The sequence below is a fragment of the Rhinoraja longicauda genome, chromosome 33, assembly GCF_053455715.1.
Source record: "Rhinoraja longicauda isolate Sanriku21f chromosome 33, sRhiLon1.1, whole genome shotgun sequence".
Lineage (NCBI taxonomy): Eukaryota > Metazoa > Chordata > Chondrichthyes > Rajiformes > Arhynchobatidae > Rhinoraja > Rhinoraja longicauda.
The window spans coordinates 24,404,172-24,419,800 of NC_135985.1; the positions used below are offsets into that span (position 1 = coordinate 24,404,172).

Here is a 15,629-nt window from a genome sequence, read left to right on the forward strand (position 1 = left end):
GAACAGTACAGCACTTTCACCGGCCCTTTGGCCCCACAATGTCTGTGCTAAACAATGCCAACTGTTATCAGTTGTCTGAAGAAGGGTCTCGAAGGGGATCTTATAGAAACATATAAAATAATAAAAGGACTGGACAAGCTAGATGCAGGAAGAATGTCCCCAATGTTGGGCGAGTCCAGAACCAGGGGCCACAGTCTTAGAATAAAGGGGAGGCCATTTAAAACTGAGGTGAGAAGGAACTTTTTCACCCAGAGAGTTGTGAATTTGTGGAATTCTCTGCCACAGAGGGCAATGGAAGCCAAATCACTGGATGGATTTAAGAGAGAGTTAGATAGAGCTCTAGGGGCTAGTGGAATCAAGGGATATGGGGAGAAGCCAGGCACGGGTTATTGATTGTGGACGATCAGCCATGATCACAATGAATGGCGGTGCTGGCTCGAAGGGCCGAATGGCCTCCTCCTGCACCTATTTTCCATGTTTCTATGACCTGAAACATCATCTATTCCTTTTCTCCAGAGATGCTGCATGAACCGCTGAGTTACTCCAGCATTTTGTGTCTATCCAACTGTGATCTGCCTACACACCATCCATGTGTTTGATTGTAATTATGTTTCAGTATCAGTCTGAGAATGGGTCCGACCCAAAACGTTGCCTGTCCATTCCCCCACAGATGCTGCCTGACCCGCTGAGTAATTCCAGCATTCCAGCATCTGCAGTTCCTTGAGTCTCCAGTTAACCATATTGATCTGGTTCATAAGTTCATGTGACAGAATTAGGCCATTCAGCCCATCAAGTCTACTCTGCCATTCAATCATGGCTGATCTACCTCTCCCTCCATTCACCTGCCTTCTCCCCATAACCTCTGAAACCTGTACTAATCAATAACAGTCCATTGCCTGAGCAGGTTTCTAACCTTGGTCTCACTGTGCTTGAAGGGATAAGGAAGGTAGACACAAAATGCTGGAGTAACTCAGCGGGTCAGGCAACATCTCAGGAGAGAAGGAATGGTGATGTTTCGGGTCGAGACGTCACCCATTCAGACTGAAGGGATAAGGAGATGCATTGTAAATACGGGACCTGATATTGGTGGGTTTGATGGATGCCCATATCTGTGGTGTTGTCGTTGCAGATTGGAGCGTGGGACTGGGTAGACATCAGCAGCATCAATAACCTGGCAGATGTCCACGCACTCTATGTTGGGGGGAAACCACTGGACAAGGAGCCTCGAGAAATTTTCATCAAGGGCAACATGAACGATGTTCGGGACAACTTCCAGGTGAGACGACGTTGTGGCCTGCCCTGCACTGTCGCACGGTGGCACGTCACGCATTGTTGCAAATCTCCAAATGACAGGTCTGCTGGGGGACTCTGAATCGGGCAGCATCTGTAGAGGGAAATGGACATTGTATTTCTGCTGCCTGGTTAACACGCAACAAAGCCTTTTCATTGCAGCTCGGTACACGTGACAATAAACTAAACTGAACTGAACTGAGATCAAGCAGAGGAGAGATAGATCATGGAACATAGAACTGTACAGAACAGGAACGGGGCCCTTCAGTCCACAATGTTTGTGCAAAACACGATGCTTAGTTAAACTGATCTCATCTGCCTGTACATGATCCATATCCCTCTATTCCCTGCACTTCCATGAACCTATCCAAAAGCCCCGTAAACGCCATTACTGTATCTGCCTCCACCACCATCCTGCCCCCACCACTCTGTAAAAAATAAACTTGCCCGCACATCTCCATTAAACTTTTTCCCTCTCATCTTGTGGCTACGCCCTCTAGTGTTGGACATTTCTACACGGGGAAAAAGGTTCTGACTGTCTACGCCTCTTATAATTTTATGTCGTTTTATTAAGTCTTCCAACAACCTTCGATGTTCCAGCGAAAACAATCCAAGTCTATCCAACCTCTCCCTGTGGCTGAAACCCACTAATCCTGGCAGCATTTTGGTGTTGTCAGCAAAATTACTCACCAGCCTATCCACACCTACATCTGGGTTATTTAGTTGTGTTTAGTTTGTGAGGTACAGTGAAAAGCTTTTGTTGCAACGCTGGGGGGAAGTTGCACAGGTGGAGAGGCCCACTTGGAATGCTCTGTGGCAACACAGTGTTGCACCGGGAGGAGCCGCTGCCTCATAGCGCCAAAGACCGGGTTCAAACCTGTCCACGGGGTGCTGGCTGTGTGGAGTTTGCACGTTCTCCCAGTGACTGCATGGGTTTCCTCCGGGTGCTCCGGTTTCCTCACGCATCCCGTCGACGTGCAGGTTTGTAGGTTGATTGATCTCTGCAAAATTGCCCTTCGTGTGTCGGGAGTGGACAAGAAAGCGGGGCAACACAGAATGGGTGTAAACGGGCGATGGCTAGATGGCATGGACCAGTTGGCTGCTTGGTCTGTATCCAAGCTGTATCTTTCAATCAATCAATCCATCAAAACCACCTTCGGCAAAATGTCCAAAGCAGAAAATCCCTGTGTGAAATACAGTAGGTTAATCGGTTTGGTAAATGTAAAAATTGTCCCTAGTGTTTGTAGGATGGTGTTAATATGCGGGGATCGCTGGTCGGTGTGGACCCGGTGGGCCGAAGGGCCTGTTTCTGCACTGTATCTCTAAACTAAACTAAACCTTAATTTTAACGGACCATTTTATAATGGATTTCAGTTAAAACGGACCAAATCTGTTAATCTGTTGTAGATCATAAGATCATAAGTGATAGGAGTAGAATTAGGCCATTCAACCCATCAAGTCTATTCCGCCATTCAATCATGGCTGATCTCTCGCTCCTAATGCCATTCTCCAGCCTTCTAATCAAGACACCCGTACTAATCAAGAATCTACCTATCTCTGCCTTAAATATATCCACTGACAGTCTACACGGCTTTCCGTGGGAAAGAATTCCACAGATTCACCACCCTCTGACGAAAGAAATTCCTCCTCATCTCGTCCAAAGAGCGTCCTTTAATTCTGAACTTGCAGACCGAGTTCATTGTTTCACAGAACGACCACTGGGTGAATAGAGCGAATGGTCTTTTCAAACCATTTTGGCTCAGTTGAGTTTAGAGATACAGCGTGTAAACACCAAGTCCCCCCAGCGACCACACATGTCCCTGTGACAAATCACAGTGTGCAGGAGAGAACTGTCGCAGTGGTTCCATCTTTCTTCACACATTGCAAAGACAAAGATATTGTGTTAGGGTGGGTTTCCCCGCACGCACAGCCCCCCCCCCCTCACCCCCTCCGCAAAGACATGCAGGCGTGCACCCCAACTTGTCTCCGTGAGCCGCAGGTGGAGCCGCTGCACAACAGCGCCAGAGACCATGACCCCAGGCCTCACCATCAGCAATCGCGTCCCCCTCTCCAGGGGGCCCTGGTACACCAGGGTCTAGGGACAACTCGCAGTGTTCACACAGAACCGGAGCACCCGGAGGAAACCCGAGGCCTGGATCGAACCCGGGCCCCCGGCATCTCGAGGCAGCAGCTCCACCAGCGCGACCCACAGAAGGCAACCGAACCGCACACCCGCACGTCTCCGCAACGCGGGAGGAAACCCGGACACCCGGAGGAAACCCACACCGTCACAGGCAGCACCTGTGGTCAGGGTCAACCTCGGGTCTTTGCTGCTGTAGTACGGTAGCAACTCTAGCGCTGCGCCACTAGGTCTTGTGTGTCCTCTCCTGTTTATTGTGTAGTGTATGCTGGCATCATGTTCAGCACAGACCTTGTGGGCAAAGTGCCTGCTCTTGTGCTGAAGATAGACACAAAGTGCCGGAGTAACTCAGCGGGTCAGACAGCATCTCTGGAGAAAAAGATGGGCGATGTTTCGGGCTGGGTCCCTTCTTCAATTGGCACTTCTTCAAATAGTACTGTACATATTAACCCCCTTATTTGGTTATAGCAGATAATCGGTAATAACGGACACCGTTATTTCCCTCCGTGTGGTCTGTTATAACGAGGGTTTATATCGAAAAATGAGAAGTATATCTTGACGTGAATGATTTCATTTTTGGCCGTTCATTTTGCTTGTAACGTCAGTATATATAACGTCACTATGTATGTACTTTATTCACCGATGACAGGCGCTGATGCAATACTGTGCACTTGACGTTAAGGCTACACACGAGGTGTTTTGTGAGGAGCTTCCACTCTTTCTAGAAAGGTGAGTCGACGTTTCTGAATATGCAATGCCTTTCATTCCTCTTATTCTGAAGCCAGAGACAGCCATAATACATGTGGCACTGTCACCTTACCGAGCTCCACACAGGTTGAAGGTTGTCAGACTATCCCGGTTGATTTTGATAAGAGTTTTATTGGAAAGGTATTGAATATAGCACAACGCAGCACAAGAACAGTGAAGAAGGGTCCCAGCCTGAAACGTCACCCATGCTTTTTCTCCAGAGATGCTGCCTGACCCGCTGAGTTACTCCAGCATTTTGTGTCTATCCTTTGCACACAATGTCTGTGCCAAACATGATGCCGAGCCATCACTGGAGAGAAGGAATGGGTGATGTTTCGGGTCGAGACCCTTCTTCAGACTGATGTCAGGGGAGGGGGCGGGACAAAGAAAGGATGTAGTTGGAGACAGGAAGACAGTGGGAGAACTGGGAAGTGGGAGGGGAAAGAGAGGGACAGAGGAGCTGCCGAAAGTTAGAGAAGTTAATGTTCATACCGCTGGGACGTAAGCTGCCCAAGTGAAATATGAGGTGCTGTTCCTCCAATTTGCGCTGGGCCTCACTCTGACAATGGAGGAGGCCCATGACAGAAAGGTCAGACTGGGAGTGGGAGGGGAGTTGAAGTGCTGTGCCACCGGGAGATCAGGTTGGTTAAGGCGGACTGAGCGAAGGTGTTGAGGGAAACGATCATCGAGCCTGCGTTTGGCCTCGCCGATGTAGAGAAGTTGACATCTCGAACAGCGGATAAAATAGATGAGGTTGGAGGAGGTGCAGGTGAACCTCTGCCTCACCTGGAAAGACTGTTTGGGTCCTTGGATGGAGTCGAGGGGGGAGGTAAAGGGACAGGTGTTGCATCTCCTGCGTTTGCAGGGGAAAGCACCTGGGGAGGGGGTGGTTTGGGTGGGAAGGGACGAGTGGACCAGGGAGTTACGGAGGGAACGGTCTCTGCGGAAAGCAGAAAGGGGAGGAGATGGGAAGATATGGCCAGTGGTGGGGTCCCGTTGGAGGTGACGGAAATGTTGGCGGATGATTTGTTAGATACGCGGGCTGATGGGGTGGAAGGTGAGAACGAGGGGGATTCTGCCCTTGTTACGAATGGGGGAGGGGGAGCAAGAGCGGAGCTGTGGGATGTAGAAGAGACCCTAGTGAGAACCTCATCTATAATGGAAGAGGGGAAGCCCCGTTTCCAGAAGAATGAGGACATCTCTGATGCCCTAGTGTGAAACACATCCTGGGCACAGATGCGGCGTAGACGGAGGAATTGGGAGTAGGGGATAGAGTTTTTGCAGAAGACCGGGTGGCAAGAAGTGTAGTCCAGATAGCTGTGGGACTCAGTAGGTTTATAGTAGATGTCGGTCACTAGTCTTTCTCCTGTGATGGAGATGGTGAGATCCAGATGGGAGATGTCGGAGATGGTCCAAGTATATTTAAGAGAAGGATGGAAATTAGTGGTGAAATGAATGAAGTCAGTGAGTTCTGCATGGGTACAAGAGGTAGCACCAATGCAGTCGTCAATGTAGCGGAGGTAGAGTTCGGGGATGGGGCCAGTGTACGTCTGGAACAGGGATTGTTCGACGTACCCGACAAAGAGGCAAGCAGAGCTAGGGCCCACGCGAGTGCCCATAGCTACTCCTCTGGTTTGGAGGAAGTGGGAGGAGTCGCTGAGTTACTCCAGGTTTTTGTGACACCTTCGATTTGTACCAGCATCTGCAGTTATTTTCCTACCCAAGACCATCACTTATCACCGCACACAATCCATATCCCTCCATTCCTTGCATATCCATATGCCTATCCAAAAGCCTCTTAAATGTCACTATCTGCCTCACATACCAACCCCAGCAGCACATTCCAGGCACTCACACCCTCTGTGTAAAACAAAAGTTGCCCCGCACTTTGTTGGCACGGTGGCGCAGGGTGGAGTTGCTGCCTTACAGCGCGAGAGACCCGGGTTCAATCCTGACCACAGGTGCTGTCTGCACGGAGTCTACACATTCTCCCCACAGGCTTGTTGGGTAATTGGCTTGGTATAAAATGTAAAATAGTCCCTAGTGTGTGTAGGGTAGTGTTAACTCGCAGGGATCACTGGTCGGTGCGGACTCGGTGGGCCAAAGGGCCTGTTTCCGCGTTGTATCTCTAAACTAAACTACACCTTTCTATTTAACTTTCCCCTCTCTCACTTTAAAGCTATGCCTTCGAGTATTTGATTTTTTTCCATCCTGGGAAAAAGGTTCTGACTGTCGACCCTATCTATGCCTCTCATAGTTTTATACACTTCTATCAGGCCTCCTGATGTTCCAGGGAAAACTATCCCAGTCTGCACAACTAGTACGTTTAGACTTGGGGGACTGATATCCAGGATTTCTGTCACCATCTGGGGCATTGATTGCTGGAAAGCTTCAATATTCCCTTACATCACAGCAGGAGGCCATTCAAGTCAATGCTAGCTCATAGTGAAATCTTATATTCCCTGCACTGCAACCGTAAGCAAGGGCAGATGGGACAAGGCTTGGCATAACCCTCCCTGCTCCCACCAGCATTGAAAACACAGCCAGCATTTCCTATCACAAAGTAAGAAACAAAATGCTGGAGTAACTCAGCGGGGTCAGGCAGCGTCTCTGGAGAAAAGGGATAGGTGACTTTTCGGGTCGAGACCCTTCTTCAGGGGAGTCAGGGGAGAGGGAAACGAGAGAAATAGATGGCACAGAACAAATGAATGAAAAAAGCAACGACGATCAAGGAAAGGTGGAGCCCACAATGGTCCATTGTTGGCTGTGAGGAAGGTGATAACGAGTTCTACAAAGAGTGAAACTCAACAGGATGACAGTGAAACTAGTACAATGAATAGGGTGGGGAAGGGATGGAGAGAGGGGATGCAAGGGTTACTTAAAGGTAGAGAAATCAATATTCATACCGCTGGGGTGTAAGCTGCCCTAGCTAATATGAGGTGTTGTTCATCCAATTTGTGTTTGGCCTTACTCTGACGAAGAAGTTGTCTGTCTGACGAGAATTGGGCAACACCCTCTCTTGCTCTCCCCCAACTTTCAGTCTGAAGAAGGGTCTCGACCCGAAATGTCACGTACTCCTTTTCTCTAGAGATGCTGCCTGACTCTCTGAGTTACTCCAGCATCTTGTGTCTATAACCCAGCATCTGCAGTTCCTTCCTACACATTTCCTATCGCAATCATGCTTATTTTTATTTAGGTGAGGAGGATCATTGACATCACTTGTTTGCATCGACTCTCTGAGAATCGGGAGCATTTTGTGAATAAATACCTCTGAGAATGGGGGATGATTGTATGTTGACAGGCTTTGCTGACCACAAAGAGAAGCCCATTAGCCTTCTTTCACCACCCGATACAGATGCTGTCTGACTTAGTCATGGAGGTGCCTGGCACAAAACAGACTCTTCGGCCCACCGTGCCCACACTCACCACGTTGTCACGTTGCCAATCAATATCCCATTTATTGCCAAGGGGCGGCGCGGTGGTGCAGTGGGTAGAACTGCTGCCTCACAGCGCCAGAGACTCGGGTTCCACCCTGTCCTCGGGTGCTGTCCGTGTGGAGTTTGCATGTTTCTTTCTGTGACCACCTGGGTTTCCTCCGGGTGTTCTGGTTTCCTCCCACATCCCAAAGACGGGCAGGTTTGTCGGTTAATTGGCCGTCTGTAAAATTGCCCCTCGTGTGCAGGAAGTGGATGGAAAAGTAGGTTAACGTAGAACTAGCGAAATAGGGAGATGGCTGGTCGGCGCGGACTCGGTGGGCCGAAGAGCCTGTTTCCACGCTGTATCTCTAAAGTCTAAAGAGTGTGGCTCAGATGGAGTGGGTCTTAGATAATATTGGCTGCCTTTTTGAGGCAGCACTATCTATTGATCCCGTCGATAGTGATCCCTTTGGTCAGTATCTGTGATGGACCAGGCAGTGTCCACCACTCTCGGTAGATCGCCTTCGTTCCCGGGCATTTGGGTTTCTGAACAAGGTCATGATGCAACCAGTCAGGACTCCCTGTACCATACAAGCAGAGAAGTCAGCCACTCGAAGTCTGACAAAGGGCATGACTTTCTGGTTTTGTTTAGTTTAGTTTAGAGATACAAGGCCTTTGGCCCACCGAGTGTGCACCAACCAGCGATCCCCGCACACTAACACTATTCTACACACACTCGGGACAATTTACATTTATACAAAGCTGGTTAACCTACAAACCTGCACGTCTTTGGAGTGTTGGAGGAAACCGAAGATCTCGGAGAAAACCCACGCAGGTCTAGGGGAGAACGTGCAAACTCCGTGCAGACAGCACCCGTAGTCGGGATCGAACCCGGGTCTCTGGCACTGCAAGGCAGCAACTCTACCGCTGCACCACCGTGATGGTGGGGAACACAGAGCAGTAACTGTGGTTGTTTTACCCGTTGAGGTGTCCACACCCAGTGACCTTCGCCGGCATGCTGGAGATGGGCCAGTGCTACCTCCCTGTAAACCACAACTGGGAGCGTTACCAAGATGAAGCACAGGGCACCTACGAGGAGCTGCAGTGGGAGATGAAGCAGTCCCTCATGAACCTGGCTAACGATGCCTGCCAGCTACTGGAAGCAGAAAGGTGAGTCAACTTGTTAAATTTGATTGCCAGATAAATCAATGGTCCAATGGTACTGTATTGTTGCAGCTACCTGGGGACGTGAAATTCAATTTTTGCATTTCAGTGAAAATCTTAATCTACGTAGACCCAGAACATTACCTATTCCTTTTCTCCAGAGATGGAGTCTGAAGAAGGGCCTCGACCTGAAACGTCACCTATTCCTTTTCTCCAGAGGTGCTGTCTGACCCGCTGGGTTACTCCAGCTTTTTGACCCCTACGGCCGGGACTCTGGAACTCTGGGCCGGCCGGAGCCGGCAGATCCGTTCCCTTAGCCGACTTCCGAGGCCGACTCTGTGGGCTGGTATCCCCCCGCCCCCTGGTGACCTAGGCGGAACGTTCTGGTACTGTTTCAATCCTCTTGGAGGCCGTGACCTCCGTTGCTCCGGCAGAAGGGATAATCCAGCAAGGCTCCTGAACCAAGGCTGCCGGAAAATGGGCGGTGGGCCTGTGATGTACTCCGGGGCCGGCACTGCGACTCTTGGTGTCACTGTGGGAAGCAGCTTTCTCCTGTGTTAGTCACGCTGCAAGATAATAGACAATAGGTGCAGGAGGAGGCCATTCAGCCCTTCGAGCCAGCACCGCCATTCAATGTGATCATGGCTGATCATTTTCAATCAGTACCCCATTCCTGCCTTCTCCCCATACCCCCTGACTCCGCTATCCTTAAGAGCTCTATCTAGCTCTCTCTTAAATGCATTCAGAGAATTGGCCTCCACTGCCTTCTGAGGCAGAGAATTCCACAGATTCACAACTCTCTGACCGGAAAAGGTTTTCCTCATCTCAGTTCTAAATGGCCTACCCCTTATTCTTAAACTGTGGCCCCTTGTTCTGGACTCCCCCAAACAAAGATGTTGCATGATCTGCCATTATACAACGTCTCTTTCCCAGGTACAAAGACGACCCCTGGCTGTGGGACCTTGAATGGGACACCCAGGAGTTTAAACAGAAGAAGAACACGAGGCGGAAGAAAAAGGCATCGGCTTGCACCAGCGTGGTGACAGAATGTAGCTCGGCAGCAGAGCAAGAGGAAGGTCAGGAAACTGCTGTTTGCATTATTGTTGTTTATTGTCTCTGTTCATAAGTGCATAGGTTCGAGCAGCAGAATTAGGCCATTCGGTCCATCAAGTCCACTCCGCCATTCGATCATGGCTGATCTGTCTTTCCCACTTAACCCCATTCTCCTGCCTTCTCCCCATAACCCCTGACACCCGCACTAATCAAGAACCTGTCAATCTCTGCCTCGAGAATACCCAATGACCTGGCCTCCACTACTGTCTGTGGCGATGAATTCCACAGATTCACCACCTTCTGACTAAAGACTTAGCAAAGCTGTTATGCTAGGCTTTTGGAGTTCTGTGTGGTGGGTGTACATAGAGGGTGATCCAATGAGAATAAGGGCGTGAGTAATAAAAGCAACAAAAGGACACAAGACTCTAACCTTCAACTTCACAATTTGCAACTCTTTCGGGTCGGGACCTCTCTTCAGACGGGGGGATCGGGAGAAAAAGCTGGAAGAGAGGAGGGGCGGGACAGAGCACCCTCTTTTGGGCTCACACCTGTGTTTTCATCGCTGGGCTTTGTCCAACAATCTGTATCACATATTACTTGCCACGCTCTGTCCAGCCCCTCCTGCTGTTTCCTGTTTCCCCAGTCTGAAGAGGGGTCCCATCCCGAAACACCATCTATCCATGTTTTACAGGATGCTGCCTAACCCGTTGAGTTACTCCATCACTTTGTGTCCTTTTATGTAAACAGCATCTTCAGTTCCTTGTTTCCACCAGTAAAAGCAACAGTCGACTATCCACAAGTTAAGTCAAGTTTATTTGTCACATACACATACAGGATGTGCAGTGAAATGAAAGTGGCAATGCCTGCAGATTGTGCACAAAAAAGTTACAATTGCAGCATATAATTTAAAATGAATACAGAAAAGAACATTTAGTCCCTGGAGTTATAATAGTTAACAGTCCTGATGGCCTGTGGGAAGAAACTCCGTCTCATCCTCTCTGTTTTCACAGCGTGACAACGGAGGTGTTTGCCTGACCGTAGCAGCTGGAACAGTCCGTTGCTGGGGTGGTAGGGGTCCCCCATAATCTTGCTTGCTCTCCTGATGTATAGGTCCTGCAGGGGGGCGAGTATAGTTCCCATGGTGCGTTCTGCCGAACGCACTACTCTCTGCAGGGCCTTCCTGTCCTGGGCAGAGCTGTTCCCAAACCAGACTGTAATGTTGCCGGACAGGATGCTCTCTACAGCCCCAGAGTAGAAGCACTGAAGGATCCTCAGAGACACTCTGAATTTCCTCAGCTGTCTGAGGTGGTAAAGGCGCTGCTTTGCCTTACTCACCAGTGTGGCAATGTGCATTATTCATGTCAGATCCTCTTTGATGTGGACTCCCAGGTATTTAAAGCTACTCACCCTATCCACAGTAATCCCATTTATTTCCTTTTCACCCTTTTCACGACTACGCCGTTCAATAAGATTATAGATTCATACAGCATGGAAATAGGCCCTTCGGCCCAACTTGCCCATGCCAACCAAGATGCCCCATTTACATAGTCACACCTACCTGTGATTGCCCTATATTCCTCTCAACCTTTCTATCCATCTACCTGTCCAGATGTATTTTAAAGTTAGTTATTGTACTTGCCTCAACCACCTCCTCTGTCAGCTTGTTCCATACACCCACCACCCTCTGTGAAAAAGTTGCCCCTCAGGTCTTTCCTCTCTCACTTTAAACCTATGTCGCCTGGTTCTTGATTCTGCTGCTCTGCGTAAAGGACTCTGTGCATTTACTCCATCTATTCCCCTCATGATCTTATACATCTCCATGAGATCACCCCTCATACACTCCAAAGAATGAAGTCCTCGCCTGCCCAATCTCTCCCTTTAGCTCAGGCCCTCAAGTCCTGGCAACGTTCTGCTAAAGCCTCTCTACAAGGGGTTGAGGGGGATGGAGTGAGGGGGAAGGAAAGTGGGGGAGGGGGAGGGAGGGAGGGGGAGGATGGAGGGGGGAGGGGGAGGGGAGGAAAGAGGGAGGGGGAGGGAGGGAGGGAGGGAGGTAGGTAGAGGGGAGACAGAGGGGGGAGGAGGGATGGGAGGGGGGAGAGGAGTGTGGGGGATGAGAGGGTGCTGCACCAATGCAGGAGAGGTTTGGGCCCAACGGGTCCACTTGGTCTAGTAGACACTAAAAGCTGAAGTAACTCAGCAGGACAGGCAGCCTCTCTGGAGAGAAGGAATGGGTAATGTTTCGGCTCGTGACCCTTCTTCAGACTGATGCCAGGGGAGAGGGAAGGAAGGGATATAGACGATGATGTAGAGACATAAAGAACAATGAATGAAAGATATGCAAGGTAGGTCCAGGCGGACTGAGCAAAGGTGTTCAGCGTACCCTACTGTGGCCCAACATCCTCGTGTGACTGCGCTTCTGTTCTTGCAGGCCTGGATCCAGGACCTCCTTCAGAGGAAGAAGAGGAGACGAAGGTCTTCACGAGAACTGCCCTCCTGGGTAATCTGCAGCAGACAGTCAGTCTGCTTCCAAAGAGGAGACAGCACCTGCCAGGCCATCCGGGGTTAGTTGGCTGTGCAAGTCACTTTATGTGCAAGGGCATTGTGTGATTTGTCGGCTGATAGAGCAGGGGGAGAATCAGTGCAATCACTGAACATCAGCCTCCCATCTCAATTGTTGCTAACGTCTTGAAAACCAATCGCGATCCAGGCAATACCACCCAATCTCTCTTTATAGTTTAAATATCAGAGTTTCAGCATCATTCTTGTAACATTTTAGTTTGTTTGGAGATACATCGCGGAAACAGGCCCTTCGGCCCACCGTGTCCACACCGACCAGCGATCCCCGCACACTAACACTATCCTACACACACTAGAGACAATTTGCACATACACCAATCCAATTAACCTATAAACCTGCACGTCTGTGGATTGTGGGAGGAAATAGAAGATCTTGGGGAGAACGTACAAACTCCACACAGACAGCACTTGCAAATCTGTGCAGCATTCCCACCCAAGTCCAAAAAATTCTTCTGTGATCTGTCTACAATTCTGATCTTCCATTACCTGCTGGCTATTGGGTGGTCTGTAATATCATCCAATTAGAGAAATTGGTCTTTCTCATTTTTTAGCTCAACCCATAATGTCTCAGAAGATGTCACCTCCAGTATGTCCTCTGTGTACTGCTGTTACATTCTCCCTGATTAACAAAGCAACTCTTACACCCCTATTACCAATCCCACCACCACCCATCACGTCTGGAACATCGAAACTCAGGAACATTTAGCTGCCGGTGTAGATCCTTCACAACCAAGTTTCCATAATGGCCACAACATCATAATTTCAAGCACTGATCCAGTCTCTAAGTTCATCAGCTTTACCCGCGATATTCCATGCGGTGAAGTAAACACACTCCAGCTCTTTATCATCCCCATATTCATGAACCTCTCACTGCCTGTGCATTCTTTGTGCCTTACTTGTCTGCTTTGGTTCCCACCCCCTGCCATTCCAGTTAAAACCATCCTGAGTCTCACTAGCAAACCTCCCTGCAAGGGACATTTGGTTTTGTTAAATCTATATGCCATCTATATTTCCACCTTCAGTTAAACTACTAATAACTCTTCGGGACAGGCAGCATCTCTGGAGAGAAAGAATGGGTGACGTTTCGGGTTGAGACCCTTCTTCAGTCCAATCCAGAACCAGAAACGTCACCCATTCCTTCTCTCCAGATATACTACCTGCCCCGCTGAGTTACTCCAGCATTTTGTGTCTATCTTCGGTTTAAACCAGCATCTGCAGTTCCTTCCAACTAATAACTATTTGCAACTTCATCTGAACTGTTTTTAGTGCTGTCAATCTTTGTTTCATCAGTGTATTTGCTGTGTTTGTTGTGATCAACATGGTGATCGTAGCATATCAGTCAGTGACACAAAATGCTGGAGTAGCTCAGCGGGTCAGGCAGCATCTTGGAGAGAAGGAATGGGTGACGTTTCGGGTCGAGACCCTTCCTCAGTCTGACGTGACAGTTCGTTACCGACTGTCTTAGGATTCCAAGCCATTTTCTTGTTTAAATAATTTGCCTTCAAATCCACAAGCCTTGTCTGTAGGAACAGCATAGAAACAGGCCACACCGACCAACATGTCCCATCTACACTAGTCCCACCTGCCTGCATTTGGCCCATACCTTTCTAAACCTGCCCTATTCGTATAGTTGTCTAATTGTTTTTTAAACATTGTGATAGTCCCTGCCTCAACTACCTCCTCTGGCAGCTCGTTACATACACCCACTGCCCTTTGTGTGAAAAAGTTACCCCTCAGATTCCTACAAATTCTTTCCCCCTTCTGTGCCCTCTAGTTCTTGATTCCCCTACTCTGGGCAAGAAGCTCTGTGCATCTACCTAATGTATACCTCTCATGATTTTAAACACCTCTATAAGGCCACCCCTCTTATTTAAGAGGCAACTTAAAAGTTACTTTCTCAGTCACCTATCCACGTTCTCCAGAGTGGTTGTTAGGAAGAAGCTATTCTTGAATCTGGCGGTCGTGATTTTCAGACTCTTGTACCTTCTTCCTGATGACAGGAAGGCGTGGGTCTTAGTACAAAGATGGTGTTACTCCAGCACATTGTGTCTATTTTTGGTACGGACCTTTGATGATATTGCCTGCCTTTTAGGTTGATCCTAATCTGAAGTGGATCAGTAAATAGTTTGTGGAGACGTTGGCCTGTTCATGCTTATCCCGTGGTCTTGTTTGCAGATGGTATCGGAAGATGTGCCTCAGGTGGACTGATCCAGAGTGGGCGCCGGGACCCAGCCTCATTAGCCTCCAGATGAGGGTCACTCCCAAGCTGATGCGCTTAACCTGGGATGGCTTCCCTCTGCACTATGCAGAGAACCATGGCTGGGGTTACCTGGTACCGGGAAGAAAGGACAACCTGCCGACCAACTCAGATGACGACACCGATGGACCTTCATGTCCCTACCAGTAAGTCGATGGATCGATCTGCTTGGGGTTGGGAGATGGAGATAGATCAGTCATGATTGAATGGCGGAGTAGACTTGATGGGCCAAATGGCCTAATTCTGCTCCTATCACTTATGACCTTATGACCTTAGATACGTTATTATCACGTGTGACATTTCACTGTGAGATTCTTTGTTTTGCGTACCATACACAAGATATGCAAAGAGTCACCACCGATAGGGCGCCGACACAGAAGGAAAGCATTCTTTATAGTCCACAATGTTCTCGGCTGCACGTCCTTATCCGATCTCCAGCAACCCTCCAGCAAGGGCGGCACGGTGGCGCAGCGGTAGAGTTGCTGCCTTACAGTGAATGCCACGCCGGAGACCCGGGTTCGATCCCGACTACAGGTGCTGTCTATACGGAGTTTGTACGTTCTCCCCGTGACCTGTGTGGGTTTTCTCTGATATCTTCGGTTTCCTCCCACACTCCAAAGACCCACAGGTTTGTAGGTTAATTGGTTTGGTAAATGCAAATATTTAAAAAAATTGTCCCTAGTGGTTATAGGATAATGTTAACGTGCGGGGATCGTTGGTCGGCGCGGACCCAGTAGGCCGAAGGGCCTGTTCCCGTGCTGTATCTCTAAACTAAACCCACCGCGGGCACGTAGACACTTTGGCTTCAGTTCATAAGCAGTCTCTTTTCTGACCAGAGGAATAGTAAGCCAGCTATTTTGGGTTCCGTTTAGAGAGGTTGTGTGTGCATTTCCCCTTGCATGCACAGTCTCTTAACCAGGGTAGGTGAATCATGAACCAGAGGACTTGGGGCACGAATGAACACAAACCAGAGGGGCAGCTTTCT

General features: G+C 49.2%; 1 protein-coding gene across 1 annotated transcript in view; it reads left to right on the plus strand.

The window, feature by feature from the left end:
• polg (polymerase (DNA directed), gamma) overlaps positions 1-15,629 on the plus strand; it is a 72,234-nt gene that overhangs the window by 16,670 nt on the left and 39,935 nt on the right. The window contains exons 5-10 of the mRNA XM_078427198.1: positions 1,130-1,276; positions 4,080-4,159; positions 8,581-8,763; positions 9,691-9,833; positions 12,239-12,371; positions 14,563-14,790. Coding sequence (XP_078283324.1) covers positions 1,130-1,276; positions 4,080-4,159; positions 8,581-8,763; positions 9,691-9,833; positions 12,239-12,371; positions 14,563-14,790 — 914 coding nt within the window. The remainder of the gene's footprint in view (positions 1-1,129; positions 1,277-4,079; positions 4,160-8,580; positions 8,764-9,690; positions 9,834-12,238; positions 12,372-14,562; positions 14,791-15,629) is intronic.